At 40.5% G+C, this 22,736-nt stretch overlaps 1 protein-coding gene across 1 annotated transcript in view; it reads right to left on the bottom strand.

The window, feature by feature from the left end:
* LOC126154495 (A-kinase anchor protein 9-like) overlaps nucleotides 1-22,736 on the bottom strand; it is a 510,657-nt gene that overhangs the window by 121,013 nt on the left and 366,908 nt on the right. The window contains exons 33-36 of the mRNA XM_049916148.1: nucleotides 19,209-19,401; nucleotides 9,897-10,103; nucleotides 2,200-2,352; nucleotides 1,180-1,356 (exon numbers count right to left, since the gene is read on the bottom strand). Of these exons, the coding sequence (XP_049772105.1) occupies nucleotides 1,180-1,356; nucleotides 2,200-2,352; nucleotides 9,897-10,103; nucleotides 19,209-19,401 (730 nt within the window). The remainder of the gene's footprint in view (nucleotides 1-1,179; nucleotides 1,357-2,199; nucleotides 2,353-9,896; nucleotides 10,104-19,208; nucleotides 19,402-22,736) is intronic.

Genomic DNA, 22,736 nt, shown 5'->3' with positions numbered 1-22,736 from the left:
TGCAGACAGGCACGATTAAAAGACTATTTTATTTGTCCCTGTCTGCAACTTGACATGTCTTCTTTACACTAAGTGGTAATCTGTCTTTTTCTACATTGTTGACATCAACACATGAATGACCCTTTTTCTGCACACTGGTATTATGGCATCTGTTAAAACAGATGTGACTTGGGCTCACTTCCAATAACATGGAAGCCACCCTATTCCAGTTACCTTCAGCATACAATAACTATAAATGGAAAAAGCTCTTTTGAATGCTCCTTGAAGAGTCACCTCACATGAAACATTTGGCCTGTGCATTTTGCATGTGTGTACAGATGATTTCAAATGTTGCAGACATGTCTTCCTATGTGAATGCCCAAAAGTAGCATGGACAGCTTCAGTGACCAAATTCCAGAACAGAAATAGGAATTTTAGCCAGCAGTTTCCTACAATTAATTTAGCCAACAGCATGGTCAACACACAACAAATCAAACAAGATCACTATATTGATGTGTAAAGGTTCTTCAGGTGCTCTGATTGTTCTGAAGACATTCAAATTCCTTGAATGCTACTCATACTGCCAGCCTCATGACTTACTACCTCTGGTCTGTAAGCATGGATTTTTAAAAATTGGTGCCGCATTCTCTCTGGTGCTGCCAGCTCTATTCTTACTTCACACCTCTGTAGAATATATGTGCATTGTCCTAGAAGACAATGACACAGCACAGTATTGAAAAAAAAAGCAAGAAAAAATATCAGCAATTCAGTCTGCAAGTCCTCACAGTATGAGGCTTCTGAATATGATGAGCAACTACCTCACAGAAATGGCATGCAATTACTACATCGCCTGAAGTTATTCTCAAGATTCATTTAAGCAGTTGCCTCAAATAGCGTAAGTACTATTCACTTACTTGTGTAGATGATGATGAGAAAAGAGTTTTTGTAATATATGTAATATTTTTATTGAAATTGTTTTAATTCAACTGAAACTAAAGAAAAGTATACCAACTTGCTGAGAGGGCGTGAGTTTGTAAATAGTTCTATAAACCTAAACAGTAAAATACCACATTTGCACTAAAGTAATTCACCATGGAAACTGAATATGAGCTACAAAGTGTTAAAATGCTAAAAATTATACATGCATTGAAAATAATGTTGTCAACATAATGAGATTAATGTTATTCTGTGCTAACAAACCTTAACAGACTGTGGTCGTTGTATAAGCTTTTCAGACTCATAATCCTTTACTTGCTTCCGAAGTTCTGCCAACTGTTGCACGAGGCTATCTATTTCAGCATTCTTTTCACACAAAACAGAATTTAACAATTCTGGCATAGATGTACTCATTTCTGTGCACTGTTGTGACAATGATACCTAAGCAACAAACATAAGGAAAGTTAGTTAGCAACACAGTGAAAAAAAAAGAACTGAAATTATAATTTTTTAGTATTTACAAAAAGGATATGAGAAAACTGATATAAACTGAAATTTATGTGAAATATTCAGTTTTTCAATATTAAGTGAACTTCTGGGTTCCTACTGAGCGATATTTACGCACAACTCAAACCTGTCTATACAGTTGTAATTCTACCAGTACCTTCCAGCTTAAACTTTGCACAACTACACCTACATACCTCACTGGACAAGTACTTTTGGGAGAAAGCGTTACATGGGGAAAAATGCCCAGGGTGCAGTCCACATACTGTTGCTAAAACAAAAGCTCTGGAAAAACCAAGAGTTTAGGTCATGGTGTTCCTTAATTTCTCCAGCACATTTACAGTGGCTTCAACAGAGAATAGATTGCACTTGGCATATAATTGTGTGTGTGTGTGTGTGTGTGTGTGTGTGTGTGTGTGTGTGTGTGTGTGGCCTGGGAGGGGGGGGGGGGGGGGGGGAAGGAGTGCAAGAACTTAAGAACTTGCAAATGGGAACAAAAATGTATATTTACTATAATTATGATCTAATTATAAAATCTCAATGAGAGTGATTTTAAGCAGCTTTGATTTTGCATCTTAAATTTTAGGTAACTTTAATTAACTTTCTATGTATCAAATTTTTTTTTTTCTCGAATCCTCAGCAATATAAGATTTTACCAGTATGGCATTGGTGTCAACTGCTTCCTTCTTTAGATTCACTAATGAGAATTCATGACAGTCAAATTGTCCATGTTCAATAATAGTATTGATTGTGATAAACTGAGAATGTTTACAACTTTACCTGTAACTGTTGCTTCTCTTGGAGAAGTTTTTCAGTTTGTACTTGAAGACTCAAAAACTCTTCATGCTCACTCGAAAATTTTTTCATCCATTCTGTCTCCTGTAGTGACATAGCCTCTCTCATATTTTCAAGAGTAGTTTTCAAATCCTTCACCTTTAATGGAAAGAAAACAAAAAGAAAAGATATAGTTGGTGATTTACATAATATGTATTATATTATATCAATAATTCTTAACATAATTCTTAATAAACTCTCAAGTACATGTGCACAAAATATAGCAAATTATACTGCAATTCTGGTACTAAGTGTTAGTTGAAAACTGAATGATTGGCCCAAATATATTTCCACAGCTACATGAAATAAGATAGTCATATTACTGACTGCACTGATTCTAGTTTCATTCGCAAAATTACTTTTTCTGGTTATCACTTCAAGATCTGTTAACAATAATTTACTGGCATGAAATTCAAATGAAAAAAACAGCTGAAATTTTCTGCTGTTACCCTCATTAATTTTGTTGCTGTGAATTTGATTTATTTCTTATCAACCTGTGTGCATCTACATGTTTACAATTTATAAAGTATGGTTTACCAAACGCAAAGGCACCGTGTGTTAGTGATTCTGTTAAAACCAGTCAAAAATTTCACAAAATACATTTGTTTAACCCTAGCAATACAAACAGAGGCCAGAATTTTGGTTAGTACTTTATGCGCACCTTTTGTAAATATTGTAATCTCATTATGTACTTTATATTCTTAAATGATGAAGAAAGTATTTGTTATTTTAAGCAAGCACTTCTACTAGATACTGTAAATGTTATAGCTTTTTCAGTTAAATTTACTCCAAACGTAGAAGTAATGATTGTTGTGTAGTAACCACACAAAGATGATGTGACTTACCAAACGAAAGCGCTGGCAGGTCGATAGACACACAAACATACACACAAAATTCAAGCTTTCGCAACCAACGGTTGCTTCATCAGGAAAGAGGGAAGGAGAGGGAAAGACGAAAGGATGTGGGCTTTAAGGGAGAGGGCAAGGAGTCATTCCAATCCCGGGAGCGGAAAGATTTACCTTAGGGGGAAAAAAGGACAGGTATACACTCGCACACACACCCATATCCAACCGCACATACACAGAGACAAGCAGACATTTCCGCATGTCTGCATGTGTCTGTATATGTGTGGATGGATATGTGTGTGTGTGCGCGCGAGTGTATACCCGTCCTTTTTTCCCCCTAAGGTAAGTCTTTCCGCTCCCGGGATTGGAATGACTCCTTACCCTCTCCCTTAAAACCGACATCCTTTCGTCTTTCCCTCTCCTTCCCTCTTTCCTGACGAAGCAACTGCTGGTTGCGAAAGCTAGAATTTTGTGTGTATGTTTGTGTGTATCGACCTGCCAGCGCTTTCGTTTGGTAAGTCACATCATCTTTGTTTTTAGATATATTTTTCCCATGTGGAATGTTTCCCTACATATATATATAGGGAAACATATATATATATATATATATATATATATATATATATATATATATATATATATATATATTTAAAAAGAAAGATGATGGGACTTACCAAACAAAAGCGCTGGCAGGTCGATAGACACACAGACAAACACAAACATACACACAAAATCTAGCTTTCGCAACCAATGGTTGCCTCGTCAGGAAAGAGGGAAGGAGAGGGAAAGACAAAAGGATTTGGGTTTTAAGGAGAGGGTAAGGAGTCATTCCAATCCCGGGAGCGGAAAGACTTACCTTAGGGGAAAAAAGGAGGGAAAAAGGGACAGGTATACACTCGCACACACACACATCCATCCTCATATACACAGACACAAGCAGACATTTGTAAAGGCAAACTCTTTGCCTTTACAAATGTCTGCTTGTGTCTGTGTATATGAGGATGGATGTGTGTGTGTGCGAGTGTATACCTGTCCCTTTTTCCCTCCTTTTTTCCCCCTAAGGTAAGTCTTTCCGCTCCCGGGATTGGAATGACTCCTTACCCAAATCCTTTTGTCTTTCCCTCTCCTTCCCTCTTTCCTGACGAGGCAACCATTGGTTGCGAAAGCTAGATTTTGTGTGTATGTTTGTGTTTGTCTGTGTGTCTATCGACCTGCCAGCGCTTTTGTTTGGTAAGTCCCATCATCTTTCTTTTTAAATATATTTTTCCCACGTGGAACGTTTCCCTCTATTATATATATATATATACTATATATATAGGAGCGGAAAGACTTACTTTAGGGGGGAAAAAGGACGGGTACACACTCGCACACACACACATATCCATCCACACATATATAGGCACAAGCAGACATATACAGAGGCAAAGAGTTTTTTCCCTCTCCTTCCCTCTTTCCTGACGAGGGCAACCGTTGGTTGCGAAAGCTAGAATTTTTGTGTGTATGTTTGTGTTTGTTCGTGTGTCTATCAACCTGCCAGCGCTTTTGTTTGGTAAGTCTCATCATCTTTCTTTATATATATATATATATGGAATGGGTGGCAGCTGTCATAATGGAGGTACTGTTGCTTGTTGGTGGGTTTGATGTGGACGGATGTGTGAAGCTGGCCATTGGACAGATGGAGGTCAACGTCAAGGAAAGTGGCATGGGATTTGGAGTAGGACCAGGTGAATCTGATGAAACCAAAGGAGTTGAGGTTGGAGAGGAAATTCTGGAGTTCTTCTTTTTTCCTTTTCATGAGACTTACCAAACAAAAGCGCTGGCAGGTCGATAGACACACAAACAAACACAAACATACACACAAAATTCTAGCTTTCCATACCATTACACCAACAACCTGAGAACAGCTTTCGCATCCCGCAACTACCCTCCCGACCTGGTACAGAAGCAAATAACCAGAGCCACTTCCTCATCCCCTCAAACCCAGAACCTCTCACAGAAGAACCCCAAAAGTGCCCCACTTGTGACAGGATACTTCCCGGGACTGGATCAGACTCTGAATGTGGCTCTCCAGCAGGGATACGACTTTCTCAAATCCTGCCCCGAAATGAGATCCATCCTTCATGAAATCGTCCCCACTCCACCAAGAGTGTCTTTCCACCGTCCACCTAACCTTCGTAACCTCTTGGTTCATCCCTATGAAATCCCCAAACCACCTTCCCTACCCTCTGGCTCCTACCCTTGTAACTGCCCCCGGTGTAAAACCTGTCCCATGCACCCTCCCACCACCACCTACTCCAGTCCTGTAACCCGGAAGGTGTACACGATCAAAGGCAGAGCCACGTGTGAAAGCACCCACGTGATTTACCAACTGACCTGCCTACACTGTGACGCTTTCTATGTGGGAATGACCAGCAACAAACTGTCCATTCGCATGAATGGACACAGGCAGACAGTGTTTGTTGGTAATGAGGATCACCCTGTGGCTAAACATGCCTTGGTGCACGCCCAGCACATCTTGGCACAGTGTTACACCGTCCGGGTTATCTGGATACTTCCCACTAACACCAACCTGTCAGAACTCCGGAGATGGGAACTTGCCCTTCAGCATATCCTCTCTTCTCGCTATCCGCCAGGCCTCAATCTCCGCTAATTTCTAATTTCAATTTGCCGCCGCTCATACCTCACCTGTCTTTCAACAACATCTTTGCCTCTGTACTTCCGCCTCGACTGACATCCCTGCCCAAACTCTTTGCCTTTGCAAATGTCTGCTTGTGCCTGTATATGTGTGGATGGATATGTGTGTGTGTGCGCGAGTGTATACCTGTCCTTTTTTCCCCCTAAGGTAAGTCTTTCCGCTCCCGGGATTGGAATGACTCCTTACCCTCTCCCTTAAAACCCAAATCCTTTCGTCTTTCCCTCTCCTTCCCTCTTTCCTGACGAGGCAACCGTTGGTTGCGAAAGCTAGAATTTTGTGTGTATGTTTGTGTTTGTTTGTGTGTCTATCGACCTGCCAGCGCTTTTGTTTGGTAAGTCTCATCATCTTTCTCTTTAGATATGTTTTCCCATGTGGAATGTTTCGCTCTCAAACAAAAGCGCTGGCAGGTCGATAGACACACAAACAAACACAAACATGATTCATCACCTGTCACAATTCTTCCAAGAATGTCTTTCCACCATTCTTGTACTGTTCCAAAAGTACGCTGCATACCGTTTTTGTTGTTTCTTTGTGAGCCACTGTCAACATCCTGGGAACCCATCTGGCACAAACCTTTTTTAACGCCAACACTTTCAGTGTTCCGCAAACACTCCCTTCCCCTATCCCAATGTACCGTGACAATTCGTTCACTGTGATGCGTCTGTCAGCAGTCACCAGTTCGTTAACTCTCTGCACATTGTCTGGAGTGTGTGCAGTATGAAGCCTGCCGCTGCGAGGACAATCCTCAATATTGCTGTGCCCGCTTTCATCACGTAACCTGCTTGCACACCGACTAACTGTACTGCGATCGACAGCAGCATCTCCATACACCTTTTTCAACCTCTTGTGGATGTTTCCCACTGTTTCGTTTTCACAGCACAGGAGTTCTCTGACAGCACGTTGCTTCTGACGAACGTCAAGTGTAACAGTCATCTTGAAGACATGATGTGACAGCGCCAATCACAAGAACAGGTTGAACTAAGTTTGAAAACAAGCTGGAAGGATGTATCTACACACTGTAAAACTTTCACACATGCAGAATGAAAACTGTATTTTTACAAAAATAGTGTGCGTTTCTTTTGGAGTGACCCTCGTATTTCCAGGCTCTTGTACCCTACTTACAGTTCAGTAAGTCTTTAAAAATATGGCTCTCCAAATAGCAGAGTGCACACACACACACACACACACACACACACACACACACACACACAGAGCTAAATTGTGCCAGCTGAACACACAATGCCGGGACTGCAGTTCAGCAGGTTGACTGACTTGAAAGATTGCCTCGGGTCAGGTGGGTAGCAGCAGACAGGAGGTGAGAAGTGGGATGAGTAGTTGAAGAAGGGTGGCTGATGCTCACGGGGAGGCAGCAGATGTGTTAGACAGGAACATAGGAGGGACAGGCCACAGATGCAGGGGTAGGGACTAATTCCAACCTTCAACCTTGCCTCTCCTATTTAATTACAATATCCAAGCCTGATCCTCACCCTCTATGGTGTAGCCACTGCCTGGCTACCTTCCAGGAATTCCTATTCTTTACCTCCAACTTGGCTTTACCGTCCTCCTGCAGGCTGCTTCCAAGCACACAAATCTCTCAACAGAAGAAAGAACAGCCATTTGAAAACTCAATGTCTGACTCCTCCACCTACAAGCTCTACTGTAGTGATTCCATCACAGACATCCAAGATGACCTCCAATTCCTACTCAAAGCCTTCAGTCCATTCCAGAATCTTGCCTCTGAATCCATATCCCCCATACACCGACCTTCTACATGCTTCCCCAACTCCATAAACTCGGAAACTCCCATTATAGCTGGTTATTGTGCTCCTACTGAAAGAATATCCACTCTTGTTGACCAGCACCTCCTACCAACCGCCCTAAACCTAGGCTTTTATATCAAAGATGCTAACCACTTCCTTCATCGACTGCATCATCCCTATCCTTTTACCTCCCGTATCCCTAATCATCACTGCTGATACTACCTCCAACATCCCTCATGACAACAGCCTTGCCACTGTCAAACACTACCCCTCCCAACATCCTTTTGATTCCACCCTCCTCATACTGTATATATCTAACCAATTACGTCTTCATACCAACTATATTTCCTTTGAGTGGAAGCTATGTAAACAAATTCATAACACAGCCCAGAGTACCGACAGGCCACAGCCCTATGCTAATATGTTTTTGAGCCATTTAGAGGAAACTTCCTTAGCCTCCCAAATCCCATATCTGGTTCAAATTAACTGAAATTTTCATGATCAGGACCCAGGGCCAACACACCCTATCCTCATTCCTCCACAACCTCAACACCTTCTCTCCCATTCGCTTCACCTTGTCCTCCTCAACCCAATGCGGCACCTTCCTGGTTCTCGACCTTCAATTTTCTGATGGTTCCTTCCACACCTCTACCCACATTAAACCCACTAACCACCAATAGTACCTGCATTTTGACAGCTTCATCCTTTTTCATACTAAAACATCAGTTTCATATATCCCGGCAAGTGATGAGAATTCCCTTGCCTGTATGCTGCATGTATCACAAAGACCTTCACAGACAGGTACTATCCCCATGAACAGATTTCCTGGGCCATATTATCCTTATACCCCCCCCCCCCCCCCTTGTACCAGATGCAAAGCAGCAGCTCCTTCATCACCCAATATCATCCTGGAACTGCAGCAATTCTGCCAAGTCCTTTACCATACCTTTGATTATACGTCATCCCACCTGGAAATAAAGGCCAACCTGCTCACGATCCTTCCCAACACCTCCTAAAGCGGTATTGTCCACTCATCCAACCTATACAACATCCTGATCCATCCCTATATCACTCCAACTTCCAACGCCTTCCCACAGGGGTCATATCCCTGTGGAAGACCCTTGTGTGAGACCTGCCTAATTACCCACCCAACACATCTTACTTCAGGCCTGTCACAGGCTTATCCTGTTCATTAGAGGAAGGGTTATCTTCAAAAGCATTCATGAGATATACCAACTCTGTTGCAATTTCTGCTTAGCTATTTATGTGGGTATGACCACTAACCATCTATCCACCAGAATGAATGGCCACTGCCAAATTGTGGCCAAAACCAGAGTTGACAACCTAATGGCAGAACATGTTGCTGAGCACATCATTCTTGAATGCAATGGTTGCTTTACACTTGTGCCATCTGGATTCTTCTCCCCAGCACCAGCTTCTGAACTACACAGATGACAGTTATCCTTGCAACACATCCTTCACTCCCAAAAACTTCCTGGCCTCAGTTTCTGCTAATCCATTGCAACCCTCTGCCCAATGATCCTGTCGCCTCTTCCGAATCCACACCTCCACGTCATTGTCACTGCGTGCACATGAAATCATTGACTCCAGTGCTCATGTGCTGAATTCCTAAACCATGCACTTGATGCCTCTCCCTCCCACATTCCTATCCTGCACAATGGTGTCTCCCTGGAGCCATCAGCTACTCTTTGCCAACCTCTCCTCTTGCTTCCCATCTACTTTTTCCTCCCCCCCCCCCCCCCCCCCCACTTCAATCTACCAGCTAAGTCCTCATTCTTTCTTGTGTGTCCACTGATGACTGATGACTCAACGTGTCTCCTTTACGCCTAAATTATTTACATTCTGCCAGAATTTACCTTACCATATTATCAGAAACTAGAGATTTCCTCATCAACCAGTACATTCCACCATTCAAACAGCTGAGGAAAAAAGAATTTCCTTACTTTAATGAAATAAACTGCAAAACAGTTTTCAAAAAATGTACGAAATAAATTGTAAATAATACTAATACCAAACACAAATATCTGTCACATAAATAGGCATTGTGGTTTGGAAAATCACCTAATAAAAGATACTGACATTTGTGTAGTCACCTTTCTTTTTTAAAGAAGGCATTTTTTCTTGTCACAAACACTGTTCAAAAAGATAGTTGAGTTGGTTGTGACACAGGCAGCAGCACCACACTCAATAAATACCTTGGTGTCACAGAAAGGAAAGAATGCATGTACGTAAAAACACACACACACACACACACACACACACACACACACACACACACACACAAGTACAAAATTAAAAACATGAAATCATGGTGCAGCATACCTCACCATCTTTTTCATCCACTGTTTCTCTAAGACTTCTCAAACTTTGTTCCATATCATATATTTTGGACTGAAGCTCAATGCTTGCTTGCTTCTGTATATTTTTTACTGTTCGCCGATGTTCATCTCTCTGAGACTCTAATGATGATATTTTTACAAGCTGCTGCTCAACTTTCTCCTGTAGCAAATCTCTCTCTGCAGTAATTTCCTATAGAGAAAGTAGACAGTCATATTAAAGAGAAGGGTTATAAGACAATTTCACTTTATGATAAAAAGACTTATGCATCCAAAAAGGAATAGTAGAAATGAAGTTGCAAATGATAATGACTATGTGCAATTATTATAAAATCACATCAAATGGGTAATGGCACTAACTTCACATATGCTTGCACATAATACACATTTTTCAATCTGCAATAATGTCTTGTTGAACATATAAAACTTAGAAACAAGCTAATGAGTGTTACTAGAACATGTGTTGTTGTTGAAAAGGGTAATAACTCTGACCAGTATATTTTGCTCACATTTTGTCTCAGTGTGTCTAAACTATTGAAAACGTCTCAATTGCTTTAAAAGTGATGTGTCCCCCCACCCCACCCCTTTTGCCTTGCCCCTCACATGATGGAAAAGTGGTACTTGGCAACAGATCACAAAATGATTAAAGGCATGCCAAAAACTACAAGGTGAACCAGAACTCCATTGACAAACATTCAGTGATACCTTCTGGGTATTTTAGTATAAGTAAGCCAGGGTCTCCTGCAGTTCATTAAAGAGTTACTGCTTTGCATTTGGTTCTTGCCTCAATCAACTTTGTATCTGTACTGTGCTGAAAGTACTGCATGATGGTGCAAATGTTTACAATATGTGCTCTGTGCCTTGTTTCCATTCACTCACAGTACCCACTGTCGACAACAGTAATACCCATTTCAGTCTTTGCCTTCATGCTTGCATTCAGTACTGCTCGATTCTGTCTTTGGTTTATTTTCTTCAGCAGTGTTAGTCATAGGTTAACAGTCATATACAGCTGTATCGATGAGTTTACTGATGAAGAGTTGGTCTATATGCACCTCGTGTATGGGTTCACTGAATTTAGTGGAAGAGAGGCACGATGCCACTACGCTGAGCTGTTCCTGCAGCGATGTCACCCACACCACAGTACAGTGTTTCATCTGATTGTTGTTGCATTACTTTGTGTTGCGCAACATACTTTTGTTATTGCACATTACAGGCTTCTTCAATGTTGTGACAGTATTTTCACATAAACAAGGGTTACTACAGTAACAAACTGAACAAATCATTATTACATTATTACTCTGTGACTAGATGCTGGACACCACAGGTCCTTATACCAAAACCTCAGAAGATATCTGAAGGTTTGGCAGTGGAGTATTAGAAAACCTCAAAATTAAACAAGACAATTGTGAGGAAAGAATAACAGCTGCTTCAAACTAAGGACTTCGACGAGTAACTAAAAAATAACTATTCTATTATTTATTATGCCCACCATTTAATAAAAGTAGATAAACATTCTATCCCATAACATTATATCCATTTCTACTGATCTCCCTTGTATTATTATTGTCACTTGCTACCAAATCGTCTCCATCTTTTGGATATAGTCCATCTATTTAGCTGATTGATACATTCCTTTACCTCGTCATTTCACATTTCTTTCACTTTCTATCTCAACACAATTGTCATTCTTGTCACATTGTGGTATTCTGGCAGTGTAACTCATTTCTGTACATAATTCTCACGCATAGAGGACTGTTTGCATTGTTTACTAAATACTATTCAATCCATTAATTTTCATCTGCCAGCTGTCCAGTAACCATGTTTAATTATAGATTTTGCTCATCAATAATTAGCAGTAAATAACGAACTAAAATGAGTCATTGTATGACTAGTCCTCAGTTATTCATGTAAGCATAAACAACAGTCATATACAGGAGACCAGTTAATAATGAACAGAACCAAGAGCATAGCTGCAAGCTATGCCAGTCCAATGCTTTGCTTTAGTCACTTGTGAGCACTACTCATCACTCATACAAGAAGTGGCTATTCATTGTCTTCAACCACCTCCCACATGAAAGATTTGATGTTACTGACATGCTTAGCCTACTGGGAAAACTTTGTCCTTCAAGTTGTTCTATAAAAAGTAAGTGGAGTACTGGGTGCAGATCAATGAATAAAGTGACAAAAGGTAGTCCTGAAACAAGAAAATTTATATCCTAGAAAAAAAATTATACATAATGTATTCATCCATTGATCAGCCATATTTGCTGTTATGCTATGTTGCTGTTTACTTCTGCATCTCAGTCTTCTTACACTTGAGCTTGTGGTGATATTGCAGAATTACAAGTTCTATTTCTAGCTACTTAGGCCAACAAAATATGTTTGTGGGAACTGAATAAGCAGTTTAGATATTCGTTAAATGTTTGAAGTATGTGCAGAAGGATGCAAAATGGAGTCATTTCAGCACATCGACAAGGGGTGAAGGAGAATGTGTGTCTCCACATGCCACGGGGGACCGCTTCTGCTTTGGATCGTGGCTTGGGTACCTTGGAAGTCATGGAGAAAGGGAGTGATTAAGAATGTAGATGCCCAAACAAATGGAGAATACACGAGAACTGGCATTTAATGATTATGCTACCTTTGCATGGTCAAAATACTGAGGCTCTTTAAAATTCGCTCAGCGAGGGCCAATTCCAATAGTGACTAATTGATGTTATAGTCATAAGATATTATGTTTTTTCGTTTTGTTGAGTGCACAATTTTACATTTCTACACATTTAGAGCAAGTAGCCAATCCCTACACTAAGTTGAAATCTTGTCAAGATTTTACTGAATATTTATATTGCAGATTCTCTCAGATAGTACTTCATTATAGATAACTGCACCATCTGTAAAAAGCCTGATTTCACTATTAATATTGTCTGCAAGGTCATTAATATACAACTTGAACAACAAGGGTCACAACACAGATCCGTGAGGTACACCTGAAGTTACTTCTACATCTTGACGATAACTCTACATCCACGATAACATACTGTGTCCTCCCTACCAAAAAGTCCTCAGTCCAGTCACAAATTTCACTTGATACCCAATATGAGCATACTTTTGACAATAAGCATATTTGCCACAGTGAGTCAAGTGCTTTTCAGAAATCAATAAACACTATATCTACCTGACTGCCTTGATCCAAAGCTTTCAGTATGTCATGTTGGGAAAGCACGAATTGGGTTTCAGATGAGCGATGTTTTCAAAAACCATGCTGGTTGGCATTGAGGAGGTCATTCTGTTCAAGATACCTCTTTATGTTTTAGCTTAAAATATGTTCTAAATTTTTACAACAAAAAGATGTAAAGGACATTGGACGGTAGTACTGTGGATCACTTCTAGATGAGGATGACCTGTGCTTTTTTCCAAGAACTGGGCATGGTTTTTTTGTCCAAGGACTCTGCAATAGATTTTAGTGAGAAGAGGGGCTAACTCAGCTGCAAATTCAGTATAAAATCTGACAGGGATTCCACTGGGGCCTGGAGTTTTGTTCAATTTTAACAATTTCAACTGTTCCTCACACCACTGACACTTAATACTTATTTCATTCATTTTTCAGTGGTATGAGGCTTAAATAGGGGCAATTCTCCTGGGTTTTCTTTGGTAAACGAACAGTTAAAGGCAGAGTTATGCATTTAAACTTTCACTTTGTTACCCTCAATTTCAGTTCCCATCTCATTCGCTAGGGCCTAGACGCTAACTTTGGTGCCACTAACAGCCTTTATGTAAGACCAGAATTTATTTGGATTTTGTGAAAAGTCATTTGACAATATTCTGCTACAGTAGTCACTAAAGGCATCACCCATTGCTCTCCTGACAGCCAAATGTGTTTCAATCAGCATCTCTCTATCTATAGGTCTATGCTTTGTTTTACACCTGTTATGCAGTAATCTCTGTTTCTTTAGAAGTTTCTTTACAGTGACTGTATACCGTGGAGGCTCCCTCCCATTATGCACTGTTCTCCTGGGTAAATATCTATCCAGTGCTTGGTCAACTATTCGTTTAAACCTGAGCCAGAGGTCCTCTACATGCTCCTGACCTGTGCTGGAAGTTTCATGTTCCTCACTGCATTATGACGTTACTGATTTTTATTTAGTTTACTGAACATATATATCTTTCTGCTTGTTTTAGTTGTCCTTTGTACTTTGGTAATCATTGCTGCCACAACTGCATCAAGTCACTGATACCAGTTTCAATGTGAACATCCTCAGACAGGTCAGGTCTATTTGTTGCCATTAGATCCAATATATTTCCATCATACGTGGGGCTCCTAACTATCTGTTCTAGGTAGTTTTCAGGGAAGGTATTTAGCAATGTTTCACAGGATATTTTATCTCGCCCACAACTAATAAAACTTTAATTTTATCAATTGCTTGTTGGATATTTGAAGTCTCCCCCAGTGATTACAGTATGATTGGGGAACTTACATACAAGTGAACTGAGTTTTTCTGTAAAGTTTTCGGTCACACCAGGAGATGAGTCTGGTGGGGGATAGAAAGATCCAATTATCATTTTATGCCCAACCCTGGTACTGAGGGTTGCCCAAACAATCTCACACGCAGCTTCAATTTCTATTTCGGTGGATTTGAGTTTCCTGTCTACTGCAACAGGTATACCACCTCCATTTCCTATTTGCCTATCCTTTCAATATACACGTTTCCCCAAAAATCTCACTGCTATCAATTTCAGGTTTCAAACAGCTTCTTGAAGCTAATATTATGTGAGTTTCACAGCTTTTCATGAGCACTTCAAACACTGGCACTTTGTTGCGAATGCTTTGGCAGTTTATCATTAGGATTTTAATACTCTCACTTGTGGAAGGCATTTCTTTCGATCTTACACTGATATTTCTGGGTTTCCTAAAGCTGTAATTATCTGGATTGGATGGAGAGTTGCTGCACACACAGTCGGCTGCCTCAGTAGCAGGCTCCGATGTTCAGTGCACACTTCTGGGGACAATGCTGCAAATTTTGAGCTTTGTTGAAACCCCATGCACAGGGCTGATCTCAACCTTCTCTGCAGTCGCTGCAATGACCCTGTCAGTCGCTAGAATGATCCAAGAATGAACTTGGAGCCCAGATGACAGGCATCATTTGTTCCAATGTGTGCCACAATCTGCAGTTGGTTTTACCCTGTTCCCTCTATGGCTGCTGGAATAGCCTCTTCAACATGTTGAATGCTTTGGCAGCCATTTCCCTAAGACACACCATAATTCGCTGCATGTTTGAACTGCCGATGATTAAGAGACCCCCCTACCCTTTTGTGTTTGCCTCCTCTTCACACTGGACAAAACAGGTTTCCCCACAACACGTGGAGTGTATCCCACTGGGTCAGTTCCCATTTCAGTGAAAGACAGCACCTTAAACTTGTTGGTTAGGGGATCAGTACAACACCCTGGTCCCTGTTCACCCTGTACAGGACGCCTAGATCTGCCATTCACATGCCACACACAGTCGAGTGGACGGGTAATGACAGATCCTGTAGTTTCTGCAGAGGAGACAGGATCCACAGGTCTTCCAACACAACTATTCGCAGCAGCTGTCAATCGTTTGACAGTAGCCAGAGCAGGGTGTATACAGGGACAAGGAAAAAAAATTCCCAGATTATTCCCGGATTTCTCCCGGATATCCCGTTTAAAAAATATGCTTTTTCCCGGGCGACCTACTGTCACTTAGCACAGAAAAAGTTCCCTCGGAACTGTAAAACTTATCAATCCTTTGAATGGTTAACGTTTTATATAATCGCGTAGAACTTCCCGAAAAAAAAAAAAGAAAAGCCGGAGCAAAGAAGTTTTGGAAAGACCTTTGATTTGCAGCAACATATACGCTGCATATTTTCGTATTACGAAAGTATAAATTCGAATTGCACCAAACACAGCTTGTTAGTTTCCGGAGCGTTGCAACCGAGGTTGTGATTGTGATGTCCTTTTGTAAGCGAGTCATATCTCAAGCCACGAGATCTCGCCAGCCGATGACAGCAGCTATTCAGACCATGGACACGTGTTATAGTCAGCCACTGGTTACATAGTGCGAACACACAAGAGGAAAAGTTAACGGTTTACATTAATGTACACAGTATCGTATATCTACAAGAAAAGCTAAGCTTTCACGTGTAATATTGGTCTTTTTTTGGTGTGATATACTTTAAGATACATCACACAAATGTGCCAGTAAATTTAAAATTGTGACATAAATGCCTCGGCTCGAAATTCTTGAAGTGGCTGGTCCTCAAACTGTTCAGTTTCAAACGCTCTGTGATTTAGATATCCATCCCACTTTCACACACGTAACATAATTCATCTTACGTAAAAAGAAATTTACTTTGAAAGTAACGCTTCTCTAACCACCGTTCGCAATACTGTTAGTTATAGGTTCGATTTACCAGTTGCCAGACAGCGCCAAAAACGAATTATTGTGCGTGTGCAACTGCAGTGGTGTAGGAAGCCCGCATGTTCGTGTGTATAAAGCACTAAGAGAGCTTACACTACACCATAAAAGAAACAGGGCATCAGAGGATACTCCAAAAGGCATCAAAATTTCGTGAATCATACTAAAATGCATAATTCGGCTTGAAGTGCACATTGGTTTTTCCAGATTCACAATGAAGTAGGTCCCATCTGATATTAAGCTTTTCAGTGTGGTTTTTGGGATTTAAATTTTCTTGGAGTACCAGTACTCTACGATCTCATGTTTGGTTCTTTATTATGGCATAATGCCATACAGGGCAGAAGATGGCGATTAATGCTTGACTGCTACTAACTTGGAAAGAAAATAAAATCAGAAACTGAAATTAATAATATATTTTTGCCCTCTGTAATTATGTGAATGCATTTTAATTCATTTGATAGCTCCCGGCCACAGAAATCCGTTTTGTTTTCATTTGACGTGGGAGCTGTACACGAAGAGAAGCAGCGAAATCACTTAACGTAAACACGGGTCACGTGGAGACTAACCCCCTCCCCACTACACCTCAGACAACTCTGTGCAAGCGCGAATCTGGCAGCTAGGGCGTGCGAGAAAAATTTTTCTCGTTTGCATCTGGCTGCTTGCTGCTACTACCGATGCAGCTAACAGCCAAACTTCAACAAGCGGGAAACGAGAGAAGGTACTGCTTATACGCGAGTCAAATGCGCATGCGCAACAGACCGCTGGCAACTGGTCAAACGAACCTAATGTGAACAGTTGTGACGTCATGCTCAGCGCAAGCAGTTTATTGTTACGAAGAATTACAGTCTGCGCCCTACGGCCTTTAACATATTTTTGCTATCTGTAGACGCTTGTGCGTGCACGGTGTTTTGTTGTCGTAAAATGCACATTTCCTTTGCCACTACAGTTTTATTTTTTTCCCTCTCGTTTATATTTTATTGCTGCAGTATCATTCTCCAGTAGCAGGATACAATAACATTCTTTGCTAGAGAATCAATTCTGCAGTCAAAACTACAAAAATGTAACTGAAAGCTAAAACAATGAAAAATTCCCGGAATTCCGAAAAATTCCCGGGTTTTTCCCGGTTTTCTCCCGGATGAAAAAATTCCCGGGTTGTCCCGGGTCGTATACACCCTGCAGAGTGATTTTGAGCGGCTTATGAATGTCAACGCAAGTCACCCCAGGTTTAAGAATAGCATTCACAGTTGTGCTGCATTTTGGCAGGTCCGAAGTATTACAAGGCAATGAACAAAGGACTTTAAATTAAACCTGCTGATTATCTTTCAATCTGTAGAGCTAAAAAGCTGCTAATTCCATGTAGGATCTGATGCAGATACACAAAACAAGATTTATATTAAGGTAACACAAAAACCCATGGTAAAAATTATTATTTTCCTAAATTGTTTTGATGTTAATTATAGTTGTTAGCAAACTCAAAACCCAGTTACTTTGAGATAAATGCATATAATATATGGGGCTACTCCTCTTGAGGTAAAATTAAATATAGCACAAAATGTTAGTTACAAAATCTGCTACATTAACTAAATTACAAATCCCAATTTGTTAAAAATTGCTCATAGATTATACGAACGACAATGGTAGCTTCTGAAATTTCACAAAAACATATGTTTATTTGCATTGATTTACAACGAAATTCAGAGGTGATGTGTACTTTGGCTGAGCTGTAATCCACAAATTAAATTAACATATCCAAAACACTCGTATCACTAACTTAGGAGAATATAGTTTTGTAAGTGTCCGAAAATTCTGAAACTATTTTTCATATAATTGTACAATGAAATTAGAGAAAGATTGTTTTGAATGACGATAGGCCTACTGTCATTAAAAATTTTAAAAAGAGCACAATTGATGATAGGAACACTAGTTTATCGCAGCACTCGTGAATTTTCGAAACTTCACATGTATCACAATACAAATGGGTATTGATACATGCTATGATCTATGGTGAGTTACAATATATTAGTGCTCTACATCATCTGCAATTGTAAATGTAATTGCATAGAGAAGACATTGTAATTACAATACAGAAGAATTGTCACAAAACAGTTTACATCATTTAGTAGTTTGCACAGATCAGAGCTCTCTTTCAGCACCCACCCCCAAATGCAAAAAGTGAAGAGCCACATGGCACAGTGTAGTGGCACTGCATAGCAGGCCCACTCAAGCAATTAACTTCAAGAATGGTGGTGCAGATTATTAACAAGGTATTGGCACATACACACTAGCAGGTGACAGAACGTTTATGGATTGAACATATCATATAATCAAAGCCACACCAAGTAACACCCCAAGCTGTGAGATGCAAATCTTTGCAAATTGTTATCTACAGTTCGCATTGGGGGTAGTGGATTGATAATTGCTGTTTAAAAAATTATTGTTTGATAATTTGATACCACAATAAATAGGTTACTAGTCCTTGCACTTGTCTGAGTTTGTTTCTAGTGCAGTATTAGCCACTCAGTGAAACTGTCTAGCTGGACATCAAAATACAGTTAAGTATCTCTAATACCTTTCTTGCATATGTCACAGGATTGTAAACATATGGCCTTTTGTAATTCACTAAGTTAGCACTAAACAAAATAGACAGGAAAGGTTTCAGTTAAACTTTATTTGCATAATAATTAGTTAAGACAAAAGAATATTAGTTGCTACCTGCAAAAAATAACCTTTCATGCACATATAAAAAGCTGCTGGTAATGCTAATGATAGTTAAGTGATAATGCCCCAATTCATATTTGTAACATCTTACTACAATACATTGCTGACAATTTCAGGATTTTTTTTTTTTGTATCATTACTTGTCTTACCTCCCCATTTCTTCTCACTGTTTGGAGCTGCATTTCCAAATCGTGGATTCTTTTCAGAGCCACTTCATCAGCCTTCGAGTGTCGATGCATTTTTTCCTGTAGTCTGTTAAGATCATCTAAAGGTAATATGAGAGGAACATCACTGCCAGTTGCTTCATCTGGAGTGTCACATCTCAAAGACTCAATCTGTTCCCTGTGAAGAAATGGATGGTTTATTAGAAATATATCATATTCAGCAAATTATGGATTCCTTGTAATAGCTCATTAGCTTACATGCTCACTAGCCTCTATTACACAATGATTATGTAAAAAAAAGCATAAAAAACTGTTGTTGTTGTTGTCGTTGTGGTCTTCAGTCCTGAGACTGGTTTGATGCAGCTCTCCATGCTACTCTATCCTGTGCAAGCCTCTTCATCTCCCAGTACCTACTGCAGCCTACATCCTTCTGAATCTACTTAGTGTATTCATCTCTTCGTCTCCCTCTACAATTTTTACCCTCCACACTGCCCTCCAGTACTAAACTGGTGATCCCTTGATGCCTCAGAACATGTCCTACCAACCGATCCCTTCTTCTAGTCAAGTTGTGCCACGAACTCCTCTTCTCCACAATTCTATTCAATACCTCCTCATTAGTTATGTGATCTACCCATATAATCTTCAGCATTCTTCTGTAGCACCACATTTCGAAAGCTTCTATTCTCTTCTTGTCTAAACTATTTATCATCCATGTTTCACTTCCATACATGGCTGCACTCCATACAAATACTTTCGTAAAGGACTTCCTGACACTTAAATGTACACTCGATGTTAACAAATTTCTCTTCTTCAGAAACGCTTTCCTTGCCATTGCCATTCTACATTTTATATCCTCTCTACTTCGACCATCATCAGTTATTTTGCTCCCCAAATAGCAAAACTCCTTTACTACTTTAAGTGTCTCATTTCCTAATCTAATTCCCTCAGCATCACCCGACTTAATTCGACTACATTCCATTATCCTCGTTTTGCTTTTGTTGATGTTCATCTTATATCCTCCTTCAAGACACTGTCCATTCTGTTCAACTGCTCTTCCAAGTCCTTTGCTGTCTCTGACAGAATTACAATGTCATCAGTGAACTTCAAATTTTTTATTTCTTCTTCATGGATTTTAATACCTATACCGAACTTTTCTTTCATTTCCTTTAATGCTTGCTCAATATACAGATTGAATAACGGCAGGGGAGAGGCTACAACCCTGTCTCATTCCCTTCCCAACCACTGCTTCCCTTTCATGTCCCTCGACTCTTATAACTGCCATCTGGTTTCTGTACTAATTGTAAATAGCCTTTTGCTCCCTGTATTTTACCCCTGCCACCTTCAGAATTTGGAAGAGAGTATTTCAGTCAACATTGTCAAAAGCTTTCTCTAAGTCTACAAATGCTAGAAACATAGGTTTGCCTTTCCTTAATCTACCTTCTAAGATAAGTTGTAGAGTCAGTATTGCCTCATGTGTTGCGACATTTCTACGGAATCCAAACTGATCGTCCCTGAGGTCGGCTTCTACCAGTCATAAACAACTAAGCAGATGGAAATGTATATAAATTGACCAATAAAACATTTGCATCACCCCGTGATTTACACAACCCCCCACCACAGAATCCTCTTTCTGGATATTCTTTTGACCACAGGAAATCACTACATACATATCCATGAAACAGCAGTAAAGATAAAACTTTCAATGCAATTTGGTGCCATTCCTAGCACGCTTGGACCTTCCTCAGCATTCTTTCTACAATGTTGTGAAGGCACTGACACTCGAACTCGTCCCGCGCTTTACTGGCAGCCCTCCTGAGAAAGAGCTGCATTCTCAGTGCGGTTCAGTAGAGCACACTGACAATACAGCTTGCATCACTGTCCAGTCTGCTAACATTCCACAAACTGTCCTTTCAAGCTTATACTTTGCATACATTGTCATTTTATGGCAAGAAGATTGCCGCACTGAAGTTGCCCACCACATTGGCTTGCACCACACTGATATCATTTAACCATTCAAGTCTGTATCATGAGACACAAAACACTGAACAGCTGCCTCATAGTTATCACCAATGGCCAACAACACCAGCTGATGACCATTACCTACTATTAATGGCTTATAAGCACACCAAGAGAAATGCAACAGAGGTATGTGCTGCCTTTTCGGAGGCAACTGGGAGGGCTGTGATGACTGACAGTAGACAACCAACAACACACAATAAATATGACCTCTAAGTGTAATTTAAGAACAACAGTATGAAAGTCCCAGCACCATGGACTATGAAGAAGATGGACAAAGGAATGGCTGGAATGAAATCTGGATCAAAGGTATTGTGATCTCTTCAGTGACAAGTGCAATCTTTCTTTGCACCCCGTCTTGAGGCCACAAGTGGCCCATCGGGACCATCCGACCGCCGTGTCATCCTCAGTTGAGGATGCGGATAGGAGGGGCGTGTGGTCAGCACACCGCTCTCCCGGTCGTTATGGTGGTTTTCTTTGACCGGAGCCAATACTATACGGTCCAGTAGCTCCTCATTTGGCATCACGAGGCTGAGTGCACCCCGAAAAATGAAAACAGCGCATGGCGGCTGGATGGTCACCCATCCCAGTGCCGGCCACGCCCAACAGCGCTTAACTTCGGTGATCTTATGGGAACCAGTGTATCCACTGCAGCAAGGCCGTTGCCGCAATCTTTCTTTACCACTTGATAATCTTTGTAGAAGAGTCTGGAGATGGGGACCAGGTACCAATCATGTATCAGGCCTGCTGTTCCACAGATTCAGTAGAGAGGTTGGTCAGTCCTGTTTTAGGCTAGTACTATGCATAGATGATGTATGTCTCTCAACACTATTGAGGGCAATTTGATGGCTGCACTGTATTGAGACGGCATCCTACAAACCTATTTCCCACTCCAATATTTCCGAAAAGGGTTTGTATCTCAAGATGTGAAACTACAACCTCTTCCAGAAGGGAGAAATCAACCGAGCAGAATGTCTTGCAGTACCTGCTGACATGAACCTAATTTATCACGATTGAGATGAAACTTGCAGTGAGTTATTGCAGCAACAAACTCCACATGTTGGAGTTCAGGAGAGCCGCCACTGAAGAGCGGGACAGACTTGAGTAGCAATGTCTTTATCACACTGTAGAAAGAATGCCAAGGAAGATTCAAGCATGCAAGGGGTGACACCAAATGGTATTGAATGGTACCCAACAGCGAATTTTGATATCACAGATTTGCAAAGATGTATATTTTTGAGCAAATTGTCTTTAATTATGCTAATTTTTCTTTTTAATTCACAGTACAGTTATTTTTTTAGTTTAGTAAGTCTCATTCTTTCATTCTCTGCTCCCCTTGAATCTAAGCCCACATACGTTCACAAATATGCAGGTGACACACAAATTATTTTAAGCAGTTTAGCTGATCAAATATTGACATACTTTGATATCTGCTGTCATGCTGTGAGGCAACAGAGCTGTTTACAGCAGGACAGAAACCGCTTTTTATCTTTCTAC

This window comes from Schistocerca cancellata, chromosome 2 (genome assembly GCF_023864275.1).
Source record: "Schistocerca cancellata isolate TAMUIC-IGC-003103 chromosome 2, iqSchCanc2.1, whole genome shotgun sequence".
In the NCBI taxonomy this organism is placed as follows: Eukaryota; Metazoa; Arthropoda; class Insecta; order Orthoptera; family Acrididae; genus Schistocerca; species Schistocerca cancellata.
Note: the sequence above shows the minus strand (reverse complement) of the source record. Positions and strands in the feature narration are given on the sequence as shown.